Consider the following 16,125-nt stretch of genomic DNA (forward strand, 5'->3'; position numbering starts at 1 on the left):
CTTTATAGGAACTGAATTAATATAACTTCCACCAATAAGAATATATATAACACAGGTATACATATAGATCTTAGCAACTGATCATACAGAAGGTAGTTGAAGGTAGACTATGAAATCAGGTGACACTCATCATTGAAACAGGAGGTTTGGTTAATACAAAATACTTCAACAGTGGATTTCAAAAAAATTTAAAACATTATGTTCCTTGTCTGAAAAGTGTAATGATAAATTTTTCGTCAGACTTATGGGCATTGCATACCATCTGAAGTGGTCTTAATATGAAGCAGAATATTTGGGAGTAACTTGGTTTCAACACTAAGCCTTACTTATCTGTAATAGTGGACCAGAATAAGTTAGTTACATTTCTCTTTAAAATATGGTATAATTCAGATTGAAGAAAGCCAATTAGTGAGATGCTTGTACTTGGCTAATGAATAAGAAAAAATCTTGATAACTTCATGCATTATGTCTGCCCTTATAACAAAGAAAACAGCATTAAAGAAGTGAGTAAATATTGGTGAAAATCCATGTTGAAGTAGTGGAGGTGGAACAGCAAGTGTTTACCTCTACATTCAACATGTTGTATGCTTCTTTCACCCAGCAAATTTATGAGTCATGCAGTGGAAACTCATTAATTATGGCCTGTTTTGTTAGGTGATTTTTCACCAGTGATCAATGCTGCATTTAATATGAGATTAGTAAAATGTGATCAGTAGCACATTAGGGTGTGAATACAGCTATCAACACTGATATCATGTGGTCATATGGTTTTTGTCAAGTATTATAATAAGATAATGAAGTGCTGATATTGGCTAAATTAATCATATCAGTTTCTTAGAGTTTTTCTACACAATAACTTGGCCATCAATACGTTTTATAACTATACATTGCTTAGAGTGTTACTTCAAAATAGAGCAATTTGTGGAAATATTTTCCAAACCATTAAATTTTCATTTTTCTTATCCTTACATGATGATAGCTTGAGAAAGTCAAACATGAAACATATAAAGCTTTCAATTGCATAAAGCATCAACATAATGCTAAATGTGGTAGAACTGAAAATTGATGGAGCAACCACCGAAGAATTAATTTAAATTTTTGTTTTCAACAATACAATCTTCTTATGTACAGTTTTTACTGCCCAATACTGATTGGCCTAAACACTGAGAATGTTCACAAGACCCTGATTGTGATGAGTGTCTAGATTGCTGTGGGCATTGGATTAAATTCCTAAAATTTACTGGTAAAACACATATTTAGTGGACTCTTTCCCTTTAACAAATTACTCATTAAAAAAAAATACTGATGTACATCAAAACTAAGAAACAAACTTTCAAACATCATAGGACAGGAAATGAGTTCTTAATACCTATATAAGCTTGACGATTGAAAAATGATTGCAGAATAAGTCACAAAGACATAAGCAAATGTTTAAGAAATGATTTGTTCATCAACAATTGAGATTATGGAATGTTTTAATGTTAGACCAATCCAAGACACAAGTGCCTCTTTATGATTTATAATAAGCAGCCAGCAATGAAATTTTCAACTAATTTGAAAGTAAAAAGTTACAAAAGTCAAATGCACATTTAATGGATTTTTTTATGTTATAATTATGTGTATTTTTCTCAATTTTCTTTTTTTTTCTATTTTTTTTATTGCTTAGTGCCGCTGTTAGACTGGAGGTGTAGGGTAAGGAATGATACAGAAATATAAAAAATCTTAGAGATTCTGTTTAATGGTGTAGACACATTAATGTGTGAAATTGTTCGGCCGCTCTGTAATTAAGTGAAATCAGCTATGGAGAAAGTGTCTTACCTTGCTAAGAAGCCCCCAGTAGGAGTTGGTATTCCTGATGACACAATAACTGGTGATCCACATCGTGTATTATTATTATTGTTATAATGATGATGGTAAGCAGTATTTGGTAATGGAGGTCGGCCATGTGGTCCCATGTTATTCTCGTTTTTCACTTCTGCATAAATCCTTTCTTGTCCACTGCCACGACTTTGAATCAACTGAAAATACAAAATGAAGTAAAGTTTTAGTAAAATTTAATGTTGAATACTAATTTCTTGGCTCAGGTGTACATTAAAATGATCGTAAACATCAATTTGCACCATTCCAATTTTCAACCAGACCTTATTCCTTTTGTGATAAAAAATATAAGCATATTTTGCGATTGATGACATCATCAAAAATTAGTTTTATTGGAATTACAGTAACCACAGACTTGGAATGGTTCAAATTAATACTATCAGTGTCCCCGATACACATAAAAAATTCAAAAAAATTCTTTACAATCCCTTTCATACTTTACAGGAGCTGAATTAATCTAATTTCCACCAAAACAATATATAAAACACAGGAGCACATATAGATCCTAGGAACTGATCATATAACAGTTTTAAACTATGAATTCAGGTGACACTTTCTTTCTGTATTGGCTTGCTTAGATCCTACTTGACACATCACGCTCAATGTGCTATTGTTTGATCATAAACACATGAATGTCAATCGTAACACTTGCTACCAACTAACAAGCAATTATACTATATTCTTTACCATACTTAAATAAGTTATCAGTGAAAAGATACAGTTTTGTTTCTTGATATGTCAACACTCCAAACACAGCTAAATCTAATCATACACTTAAATCAACACTTCACTTCTCAAAAGAATAGTGATCTCAAGTGCTTTAAAAAGTATAAAGTCCACAAAAATTATATTGATAGACAGAAATAAAAATAAAAAGATAAACAGAGAAAATTGTAAGAAAACATTGTTATCTTTTTAGAATAAAAATATATACACCTTCACAGTGGTATTAAAGCAGACGCCATGAGTTTAGGTATAATGAAGCAGAAATGAACCAAATAAATTGGTAACAGTGGTGATGTTAATTAACAAACATTATAATTTCAGTGACGTAAATTTCAGTAAATTAGTTTCCTAACCAACACAGCATAATAATCAAAAAACCCAATGAAAACAAAAACAACAGAATTAACCACCTGTGGATGCTAAGACACTGTTATTTCTGCCGAACACAGATTGCCTGCTAATTCTCTGACTTTTGGTCTGTTCGACAATAATTAAACATCATCCAGTTCCGACTAATAAAATTTACACGCGACTCAAGTGGTTTGTTTTCTGATGAGAAAAAAGGAAACTTAATTATTGGCCGTTTGGTCACTGGTTGTAAGGTGACAGGGGTAACATCGCTACTTGATCATGAAGTAGTTAGTTATTGGTAAAAAAGTACCAGATACACATTTAAGGATGAGTAATACATCAATTTAATGGAAACAGACAACTAATTTTTGTTGTCTCTTGGTGTAAATGCATTAATGTCCATCCAATTTTGTGTCGTTATCTCAAGATGCATTGCAGACTGATAAAGTAGTAAAATCATGCAATCTTAAAATGTGTCATGACATCAACTATTTGAAGGATTTTAATTTGGTTAGAAAAAAAAAGGAATCTTAGAAAGTTTTAGTCCTCTTAACATTACTCATTTGCCTCCATTACATGTATTTACTGTTGCCAAGCTAATACCTTCAACACTTTACAGTCATTGTCATGAGATATTCAATCAGATATTCTCTTACTTTAAAATATTCTACGATGAAAATTGTAAGAACTTTATTCAGTTTTTTTAAGAATGATAGAAACCTTATACAACATTACCTTCATCTCTCAACATTTGATTAATTCAAACAAAATAGATCTCAACGCCAATTGATATGAGTAACATATACTACCTCTTAGAATGGTCATTAAATTTAAGTCTCAAACTTAGCCAATAAGTGTATATATTCATCAGTTTGACTTACTAGGTGCCATGACTAAAGAATAAAATCTCTATATAAGACAATATATCCATTAAACTAAATAATCATTGAAAAACAATTATAAGCATCTTTGAATGATTACATAGTATTATTAATAATTACTTTGTATTATGGATAATTACTTTGTTTTATGGATTATTACTTAGTTTTGTGGATTATAGAGGGATTCTGTTGTATAGTTATGACACCAGGTAAGTTCACTGATGAATATAAACTATAAATGGCAAACTTTAAAAATTGAAATTTTTGAGTCATCCTAAAAGGTAGTATACCTTTATCAACATTCGTAAACTTTTCCTTTTCAAGTTCAGTTTCAAGACAAATGTTAGAAATCCTAGATCAAATAATACAACTTCCCAATTATAAAATCATTTTTATAGTCTACATTCGGTTTAATGAGAAAGAGTTTAAATAGAATCTGTGATTATTAAAAATCTATAAACATATAATATAATGACAACCAGATGGTTTTTATATCTAAATCTTCAACTTTTCACCAATAATCACCCTATTATGATTATATTATAATTAAAACAAGTGGTAGAAAACCAAAAATTTTTCTTATAATGATGTAAATCTTCCAAAACCTTTTTGAAATGTTTTAGGTCAATAATGAGTTATTTTTTTAACAAGCACCACAAAATAGTACTTTAGTTTTTAAACTAATGAACTAGAATTCATCTTGTTGCTGCAGACACATGTTTTGGTAATGGAGATTAAGCTACTTGTTTGGTTTCATAATCAATGATTCTTTAGTCATTTTAAATAAAGATATTCAAATTACCTTACAACACAGCAACCTTGACAAAGCAATAAATTAGAAATTTCAAAGTAGCCCCAGCTATGGTTGACATCATAGATCAATACCAATATTCTACCAAAGCATTGATAATTCACACTGATGTTTTTGTAGATTCAATGATAGAATGTTTAGTATATGAAAATATATTCTTACCTTAGTAGCACAGAATATCTTAATCATATTAAAGTCATTAAAGTTAACACAAATTCCATGTAATTCCAAATTGCATCAAGCACACTCAAACATTATAATTATTAGATAAAAAATTTAATTTTTCTGACTGCAAACCTGATTCTACTTGTGTATACAATGTAACTTGATAATGACAAAATTTCCCTACCAATAGTCAAATTCATGTAACAATTTTAGAGAGATTTTATCTCCGTATCTTAATTGATAGTATAAAAATGTGAAAGATGAGCAACTTAAAGTATCATATAACATAAAAATTAATTATAATTTGCCATTGATTGAGCCAACACTAGTATCAATTTCACTTAGTTTTGTATTCCTATATATTATTTGGTCCACAAATTAAAATATTAAAATCTAGAATTACGGATATATCTATCTAGTAAATGATCATCATATTTGACACACCTTGCAGCTCTACCACTCTCAATCATTATCATCTCTCCTTCAAAATCATTAAATAATAGTCGAGACACGAGTTCTGTCCTTCACTGCCACGGAAATCAGGAATTAATCTGATCATCAATAACGATCCTCTTACAAATTACATGTCAGTTATTCACACTACCACACCCTTTAGGTTATATTAAACTGTTATGATTTAACTGCCTGTTATATAAAATAATAACTATTGTTTCTATAAGATCTCAGATTTCACTGTAATGTATTTCTCACAAGTTGTAAACATGGGCGAAACTTAAATCTAAGCTGAAATAAGATCTACTCTTTGTTAGCTTATATTATGCAATTGAAATACTTTATTGATAAGTTATTGTTTCCTCATTAGGAATGACTAATTACATCCTTCAACTATGTGTTAATTTTTTTATAAACTCCTTACTAATACTGATAATTTGCAAAAGTTTTTGTCAAGTTTGAATTTTGAACTTTGTTTGTTCTTGTAACTTATTTTCAAGGGCATACCTAAATCAAAGATCCACTACTCTTTCAATTGCATCAGCCTATTTTAAAATTTGAGTTAATTGAAATTTGATATTTTAATAACATTATGTGATTGAAGGGAAGGAAAAAACAAGGAAAAGGTTTTTCTGACAGAAATTTAAAACATTAAAGAGTATTATTATAAAGATAGAGTTAGATTGAGATTAATTGTTATAATATAATGAACAATGTAACTAGTTATATTAAAGAGACTGTTAACAGTTTTATTTTCTCATTCATGTGTAACTGTTATACTTAAAAGCACCTATTTTAAATAAGTCCCTTTTTTACTGAAATGGATAAAATGTAAAAAAAATTAAAAAATTATGACTGGTAACTTTGAAAGTTCATGCAGTAAGGCATTTTAACAATTGGAGTTTTACATCCTTTCCCGAGTGTGATATTTGATAGTATACAAATGAGAATAACAAAATGTTTATTTTTACACTAAAGTGCCATGGTCCTGTCTAACATTCAACCCTTGGTAATGTTCATGAAATACTTGCCGTGTTACTTCTTTTTCATTTCTGCTTTTAAATAAGCATTATAATATAATGTATTTCCAGTTATATATTTGGAGTAAAGGAAAATTGATTCAAAACATATGTTTGTGTCCCCATTGCTAAATAAATAGTCAAAACTATTAACAATCTCTTCAAAATACAGAATAACAGAACAGTTGATGCCTATCTTATTTTATGAATGAACCAAACAACTGATATAATAGCTAAAATAATCAAATATTGTATTACTCTCTGATTGCCACATGCATAGATCATTAATATAAACAGTGTCAATTAATATGTCACATTTACAGCATGGCCTTTAGACATCTCAGAGAGATATCATCATAACATCAGTTGATGTATAAAATAAAACATGCATTGATTTAACAATAATAACAACTGTACTATAACACTATAGTTACCACCTGGTATTAAATAAAGTTTTATTACAATATCATAGGTCTTAATCTTATAGCTCAGTCAGTAGCGAGTTGGATTGTCTTCTGCTTGGCGCTGAGGTGCCGTGGGTTCCAATCCTCCTCAAGCTGCGACAAATTCTGATGCTTGTGCCAGTGATTTCGAGAGTCGGCGTCAACCGTTGTGTATTTTGAATACTATAATTGAAAAATCAACTTATTTAGGAGGCGGCAAGGAGCACTGAAGTCTTATACAACAGCAGTAGGGCTGCAACAATTCTTGAAGTAGCGATTTGATACTCATCCAACAACACATTTTATTGCGATAAATTTATTAGAGAAGAAAAGAGAAAAAATAGTATAAAGTTGTAAGATTACTAACAATTTTGTCACTATTAAGCACTTGAGAACATTTTAAAGTAAGGAATTGTGAAAAAAATCTCAATTTTTAAAGTCATTAATTTTTGCAAATTTTAATATGAAAATCATATAAAAAAACATGACACAATTTCTGTGTTATTTGTTATTAAAGGGGGCAAAGAATTAATTGTACCGATACATCACGATTATTTTTATCAAATGCAATGCATCAAAAAAAGGAACGAATTGCCGGCTTTAAGCTAGCTTTCTTGTTTCTACTGGGCAAATTGCTGAAATCCTCTCTTATTGCATTTCACAGGAAGCGTAAATATGGTGAGTTGTCAATACTGTGATGTTTTTGAACGAGGCTAAAGTCAGGAACCAGTTAAACTCAGTGTAAACAAAACACGTTCTGCAATAAACCTGACTCTAAGCTAACTTTACAATTCTCAGTGGAAACATGGTTATACAGAATGATAAAATAGCACCACTCTCTTCCAGTTATAATAAATAAATTTTTATTAAGAGCCCTTCCGTTAATGGTATGGACTTTTACATCATGCTTTTCTGCACATGAAGATAGCAAAAGCCATTCAGTAAGCAATGAGGGAAATTTATACCAGCACATTAGCATTAGCTTACTCTTTTTCAATTTTCATCTGTCCAGGGATGATCTTTAACATGTACAGACAAAGCATTGGTTTATGTTGAACGACCAGCCATTTTTTTCTTGTGAGCCCTTCCAATCTGCATCACTGGCAGAAGGTAGATATTTTTTCACACAATTACTAGAGCTAATAGGTTTAACACCATTAAAATAATATAATAAAGTGTTATAATATGGTGATTAACACCTGTGGTAAGTATTTAGTTTTATTGGTATTTTATACTATGTACTGTATTGGTATGACCTTTTCTAAGGTTTTATAACCAAGTCAAATTATCACCATTAATTATACTCAATGAATATTCATATAACACCAGATATACTATTTACAATATATCTCAATTTATAAAATACTGTGGAATATCAACATACACGTCATCCAACATGGCATCTACACAATTGACTGCAATAGCACCTTTCTTGTATCATGAAATGCAGCAATTTGATTGGATTGTACACCAGCAAAAACAACCAAACATAGTCCTCATAGACAGGCTGTAAAAAATATGGCTTATTGTTTACAGAGCATCTGTCTGGGGCAGGCACTGATAGGCTGTTTACGATAGTGTACAATCCAATCAAAACACAGCATTTACAAACGTACGTGATACAAAGTGGCTTTTGCCGTCAATTGTGAAGATGCCAGCAAGGGAAAACAACCTCATGATTTAACAAGCATTGTAGCATAGTTCTATCACTAGCAAGTTGCAATATGATTTTTAAACAGAGGTTATTTGCGCAACCTTCTCTTTATGAGAAGGTTGTGGCTTTTTTAAAAAAAGCCGGTGTTTATTTTAAATTTTAAATAGATTAGTCATTGTTTGTTTTAAATATTTTGTTTGTTTTTAATACCACCATGTGGTGTATTACCTGTAATATTGTTTTTAGTGTTTTCTTTTGTAGTCATTAAATGACTGTTTCTGTGATATGGTTTTTATCGTTTATTTTTGCTTTTTGTTGTCACTATATGACCTTTCTGTGATATTGATAGGTGTTTTATTGTTTTAGTTTTTTCATTATTTTAATGTATTCTGGAGCTATATAGCCCGTTTGGTGCTGATGCTCCTTAATGCATTTCATTTAAATAGAGGTAGGAATACCCTTTAAAGAAGGTCTGGTTGGGATTCCATATGATAAGAATTATTTTAGACCACTTTTACAACTGACTGCATGATCATCAGGGACACCAGACATCATAAATAGTACCCTCGTCAGTATTATTTAATAGTAGATCATCAATTTGATCATGTTTATCAATCATTAAAGAACTTCAAATCAAAATAAATCACATTGTTTAAATTCCATGTTTTAAAATTCAGCCATATAAGAATTGTTTTTATCTTGGCAGACATGGAAACATAAATGAATGAATGACTGTCTGCATCAAGGTTGTATACAGCAAGTTCTATTTTAACCTTCAAAGTCTGTCATGACACGGCTAGTGCTGGTGTATTTAAAATTAATTCCCTACTCCTAATTTTATTTATTTCATTGTACATGTAATTATTATTTAATATATTATCTATTCATTCATTAATTCATTCACTGAAAACTCTTCCACTCATCCATTAAATTATTTCTATTGAAAGATTCTATTAAGATGAAGGTATAAGCATCAATATTTCCTGGCCTACGGCTATAATACTTTCAATATGTTGACAAATAAAATGCCAGCTAGTGAAAAGCCCCGTTCAATCCTTTTACTGACAAGTTTTCTACAAGTAGCACTCGGAGCTTATCATAGTCACTTAGCAAATGGATGACATACTCCCCTGCCTTGGGCAAGAACCAACAATTCATTGATGTTACATTTTAATCATAAAATTACAATAATTAGCCTTGATAGAACAACATATTGACATTATTATCTGTAGCATTCAAAAGCTTACTACCGGCACTTCTTAGGATGACCAAAAAATTGAAACCTTTAAACTTGGGCAAAATAAGTCTTTGTTTATCAGTGGACTTACCTGGTGTCATAACTATACAACAGAATCCCTCTATAATCCAATATATTCATAAAACTAGTTAATAATATATTGGATTATAGGGGGATTCTGTTGTATAGTTATGACACCTAGTAAGTCCAATATATTCTCTTATTGACCAAGTTTAGACTTTAAATATTATATCCATTCTAAGAGATAGTATTCATTTAAGGCCTTTTAAATAACACAATATGGAGTAATTTATAAATAGTCTAATGTGTCAAAGCTGTCAAATATTGTTAAGTTACTATACACAACTATGATGTATATCTTGACAAACTCAATTGTGCTCAATCGATTCACAAATATTTCATGCCAGAAGTTTCCTGGATATTTCATCCCAGCAGTTTCCTAGATATTTCATTCCTGCACTTTCCTAGATATTTCATACCAGCAGTTTCCTGGACAGCTCGTGCTAAAAGTTTCCTGGACAGTCCTAAAAGTTTCCTGGACAGCTCGTGCTAAAAGTTTTCTGGAATCTGGACAGCTCGCGCTAAAAGTTTCCTGGACAGTCCTAAAAGTTTTCTGGAATCTGGACAGCTCGCGCTAAAAGTTTCCTGGACAGTCCTAAAAGTTTCCTGGACAGTCCTAAAAGTTTCCTGGACAGTCCTAAAAGTTTCCTAGACAGTCCTAAAAGTTTTCTGGACAGTCCTAAAAGTTTCCTAGACAGTCCTAAAAGTTTTCTGGACAGTCCTAAAAGTTTCCTAGACAGTCCTAAAAGTTTCCTGGACAGTCCTAAAAGTTTTCTGGACAGTCCTAAAAGTTTTCTGAACAGCTTGTGCTAAAAGTTTCATGGACAGCTCGCGCTAAAAGTTTCCTGGACAGTCCTAAAAGTTTCCTAGACAGTCCTAAAAGTTTTCTGGACAGTCCTAAAAGTTTCCTAGACAGTCCTAAAAGTTTTCTGGACAGTCCTAAAAGTTTCCTAGACAGTCCTAAAAGTTTCCTAGACAGTCCTAAAAGTTTCCTTGCCAGTCCTAAAAGTTTCCTAGACAGTCCTAAAAGTTTTCTGGACAGCTCGTGCTAAAAGTTTCCTGGTTTTTTCATGCCAGAGTTTCCTCAATATTCAATGCCAGAAGTAGTACCACTATGGCAAATAAAAATGGAATAAATAAAGGCAAATAAATGTTCTAGAGATGAAAACATCATATATTAGGGAATTCCCACAAAATGTAGAGAATACTTGAACAAAAAAAACCTTCAAAAGTCCAACATAATGTGTGAAATCAATAAAACTGAAGAGTAATTCCAAAAATCAACATTTCACACTTAAACTAAAGAAATAGTACGATATTAGTTAACTAGTAATAGTTAAACTAGTACATAAATTACTGAAAAAATTAAAGGTAAATAAACAAAGTAGATCAGGTGTAAATAATACAGGTAGAAATAATCCTTCTTAATCCATTAGATTATTTCAGATTAACTGTGTGATCCTATTTACCACCCACAACTCCCAGTTATTCAGTACATTGGATTCGGATTTCAAAATAAACTCTGATTGAAGTTAGATTATATGAAACATTTCTAACTGCGAGGGGCATTTGAAGATTTTATGATAACAATTATCTCCTGAAGTGAAAAAGGGATGTTCTCTTAAAGTGTGAGCACACGAGCGGTCTTGGTCAGAGACTTTTATCTTGAGCTTCGAAAACTGGCACATGCACACAAGTCAAAAATCCTAGTCAGTCATTTTCCACCTTGACGAAAAGGAAAAGAAATCTGATTGGATGATGACGGTCTGTCTTGCAGATGATAAAACTTGTTTGATATTATAAATCCTGTTGGCATACGATAATCTTGTGGAAGCAAAGGCGAGATTTTACTCAAGATTTCAGTCGGGGACAAAAATCACCTTATATATAGTTTATACCCATAAAGGTGGGAATTGACAAGGTATGGTGTATGGTGCAAGATTATCAATACAGTAGAAAATAGTAGAAGTGTGTCCTGATCCATACGTCATGTGTTCACTTGTTCTATTTTCTACTGTATAGATAATCCTACATCATACATCATAATCATCTTTTGTCAAAAATGCTCAATGAATACTTTATACTAATGAAATAAAATATAATTTCAATTGGAGCCGCATGTAAACAGAATTCAATGTCAGAAGCGCTTGAATACAACCATTGTCAATTCCAAAAAATGATTCAAATATGAAAGTCTCCAATGTCATATGTTTTAGAAGTGCTTTGAATATAAATATCTGTCTTGCTACAAATACTATAAATGTTATTAAAATCAAGCCTTCACAATCTGGTAGAAATTTGTTTGATTCAAACAGAAACCAGAACAGATCAATTGCTTCAGATAAATTTTGTTATCTTAAAGAGTAGAATAGAGCAATATAAAATAAAAACTCTCATAAGTATAATAGAAATAGATAGGTATATCTTAACACAATTATAGCAGATTACCTTAATCTCTTCTATATATCATTATGGATTAATACTGACGCCAACTCTATCAGATAATGCGTGAAAAAATAAAGATTAGAAGAAGACAACAGGAGATTGTAGACTAGAAAATTCAATTGATATAATTCAGTTCTTTAAATTGATTAAATTAGGTTGTCCTGCTGGGAATTCTATGTCTAGTGTTTAAAGGTACACCAGACAATTTTTTTAAAATCAGAACCCAGATATATTTGGAAAAGATGGATATTTTTGTAGTTCAGCCATACCATCATTATTCCCTTAAACCATTAATGTCACGTCCATCAAAGTTTTTTACAGCGAAGCTATCATCTTGTCGGTCATTTAAGAAAGAGTATGTAAACAAAAATTCACAAAAGATATAATGCTCCTTTAAACATGATTAGGGAGCCGCGATGGCTCAGTGAGTTAGACGCTTGCTCGCTAACCTGAAGGTCCAGGGTTCAATTCTGGCATAGGTTGAGATAATACCTTCGGATTTTTCAACCAGGTTTCCCCCTGTCAGTGATGCAGGTAAAAGGGGCTGACATGGAAAAAGCATCTAGTTGTTTGGATGGGACAATAAACCGAGGCCCCATGTGCTACAGGCTGTACATTCGTATGAGTTATTTCCATGTAAGAACCATACATAGTTTCGTATGGGTGCATTCTGATGCTTTTTTTTTGAACAAAAATGTATAAAAAATTGAATTTTGTTATTTGCCCCTCCTGTACCTCTACTAGGTGTCACTGACAATTCACAACTATACTTGTCATCCAGAATACATGACATGATTGAAAAACATGAAAATAAAACAAGAAACTTACTGGATTGTGATGTTTTGGTGACTTAATCCAATTGCGTGCATTTTGATTTTGTTCAAGGTAGGCTTGAGCTTGTGCTGCCAATGGTATTCCAGTTGTAGATGAATTAGCAAACTGTACGCTTTTGGTAGATCTGGCCAAAAATCTGAAACAGAAACAGAAGTCACCTTCATCAATATAGTTAGATAACAAAAACAATTTACCTTTAATTAATATATCAAACTTAATATTCACTTCTCTTACATATCCAAGAAGAAGAAAAAGTCAGAAACACAAGTTAAAAATAAAAAGGAGTTCGGACAAGTTAGGAAGTTTCAAATGTGTTCAGATTTCAGAGAGGGAATTAAACAGTCTCTCTGTCAGTTATAGTTATTGATCCATATCAATATTTTATCAATAAGGAGTCGGAAAAGGCATTAACTGTTGATGATAATACACATCTAAGCACTAGTTGCTTCCCTTTCCATAATAAACTTGTGTGCGGTTTTGCTGCTTTTGACAATCATATTCATCTACAGCTCTAATAAGTTAGTCTAAATAGATTTCTTCATATTTTTTACTGATTGACAAGAGTTAATCAAATATAAACATTAAGATAATTTGTAGAACTATTGGTTCAAGTATAGTGCTTAAGTGTCACATTTATTGAAAAATCTGCAATTTATTTATTAGAAGATTTTTTGTTACATGAAGAAATGACTTTGTTTATGCATTATTCTGTTTATTAGGATATTATTAGCCATCTGAAGTTTTCTATCAATGTGAATTTGAAGAGATCACACTATGACAGATCATTTTATATGTGATATAATTCATTCAAATATATCAAAATATATCTCTACATTTCAAGATAAAAAACTAAATCTTTCTTGCTTTTATTCTTTATTTCTTTGCACAAGATATTCTGGGGTAGTTCATTTACATTCTGTTAACAAGTAACTTCTATTCCAAGCCATCTAGAGTTATCTCCCATTAGTCTAGAGAAATCTAATGTTAAGAGCTTAAGTTATTCAGACATTTGGGATTGCCACAGCCAAGTTGATTGCCACAGCCAAATTAAAGAATTTAGGAAATCATTATCATATAGATATTCATCTTTGTAACACGAAAAAGTGACCACAGTAAATTTTTATGAAAAATTTCACACCTTTTTCCTTATGTCAAAAACAGAAAGAGAAAATACATAGCAAAATCAATGAGCTAAAATCTTCTTTTTCAATCTTCAATATTAACTATGCATGCCCTTTAAATTGTTAATTAATTTGACTTATTCACAAGATGGTGTGAATCCATTCCACATTGATATAAATTAAAATGGAGGACATTAGACAATAACCTACCTGATAGGTTGACGTTGATGTGGATGATGAGCACCAATATTATAAGAACCAACTAAAGCAGAAATATTAGCAGGATGAGATGAGGCACTCTGGGCTTGTTGGATGGATTGGATCATAACGACAGCTTCCTGTTTCAGTTGTCTGATGGGAGTTTCACAAACATCACAGCGTTCTCGTTTGACATAACGACGAAAATTTTCAGGCACTTGTAACATATCTTCAACTTGAATATAATTGACAGGCTGAAAATAGAAAGATTTGAAAAACCTGTTAAAATATATTTGATAAAAACACCCTTGAAATTTTATGAAAAACAAAACTTGTGTTAGTTAAGAAATAAATGTAGATTATCTTCATGCCTTTGATACAAAAATTCAGGTGAAACTCTTAAAATTTCGATAACAAGGTGTGCTTTTCTAATCAGATATTTTATATCTGCACCTAAAAAGTTTCAATTTAAGACTAATTTTCCAAAACATTGCCAATTTCTTATCACCAAACAACACTTAGATTTATCGCTATGTTTAATTTTCAAGACAATTTTCCTCTTCAAATCTGTTTTTCATCCACCTTACACAGATTTTGAAATTTGCTTATCACAAGTTTTAGAAGGTAAAGATAGAAAAGTTAAAAAATGTTAGTTTTAAAGAATGTCTGATAAATTTTGAATGTTGCCATTATTTTTTGCAGAAATCACTTGTATAGAGATAACAGTTGACTGCTGGTTTCAATCTGAAATACCTTACCACGCTTAAAATACCTATAGGCTACAAAAATCTCTAAACTACTATATCTTAGAAAGAATGAGTCTTCTTCAAAATGGAGCAAAAAATTTGCAGAAAGAGAAATGTTTTATCACCAAGGCAACAGGATTAAAAAGGGAAGCCTTAATTTGAGGTAATAGGTTTAGATGTAGATTTTAATAATCTAAACCTAAATGAAAAGTATCCAATAAAAATCAAATGAGTATAGGGACTAGATTTGATTTGCAGTAACATTATGACAAGGCTTATAGGAAGGAAATATGGACAATAGTAAAGTTTTCTATGGTTGATGGCATCATATGAATATCTGAATGTTTGATCACCAAAAAAAAACAAAAACAGTTTAAGTGGTAATACCTCGCATAAAAGAGAGAAAAAATTTGTTATATGGGGGTAAGTTTGACTATCCTTATGGGAAATTACAAAATGGTCATTATTGATTTCATTCTTTTTTCTAACTTCTTTACTCTTAAAGGGACAGATGTTCCATTTTGGGGGTTGATTTTATTCTTGAATATATGTAGTCTTCAGAAGTACTAGAAATGTATGATAATCATATAATTCCTTTAAAATACTTATGTCTTTTCTATATATCACAGATTATCTTAAATTGTTGAGTCGTCATTTTAACATTCAAACGCAGATAATTCTGGACACACATGGATTTAAAGGCTCAAATTGCGATGGTGAGCTGTGAACACTATTACTGATTGGCTTTGCTAAAAAAAATTCAGTTTCTGAGAATAAAGTATGACCCACCTATCCCTTTAATACCTAAAATGTAACTGTCTACCTCAGTCAATGCAGAATAACAGTTCTGTAAAAGGCTATTTTATTGTATGTCATTTCACTTATTGTCAGTTCTCTCTCAAAACTGTTTATTTTCAGCTAGATAAAATACACGTAAATGCAATTATCGACTTGAACTTTTCTTTAAAATACTATGATCAATAAGTCTTGCCATTTTTTATACAGCCTGCTGAACACAGTAGACAATATAAATGATGTAAGATGTTCTATGGTAGAAGAAATTACTCTATGGACTTAAATGT

At 31.2% G+C, this 16,125-nt stretch overlaps 1 protein-coding gene across 1 annotated transcript; it reads left to right on the top strand.

Moving 5' to 3' along the window:
• Positions 1-10,284: 10,284 nt before the first annotated feature.
• On the top strand, positions 10,285-10,751 carry LOTGIDRAFT_107860 (hypothetical protein; the record flags this gene model as incomplete). The annotated part of the gene is made up of 2 exons (XM_009065461.1): positions 10,285-10,505; positions 10,541-10,751. Coding segments are annotated over 2 exons (432 nt in total), but the record flags the coding sequence as incomplete, so codon positions are not given.
• Between the last annotated feature and the right edge of the window lie 5,374 nt (positions 10,752-16,125).

This window comes from Lottia gigantea, assembly GCF_000327385.1.
Source record: "Lottia gigantea unplaced genomic scaffold LOTGIsca_7, whole genome shotgun sequence".
NCBI lineage: Eukaryota > Metazoa > Mollusca > Gastropoda > Lottiidae > Lottia > Lottia gigantea.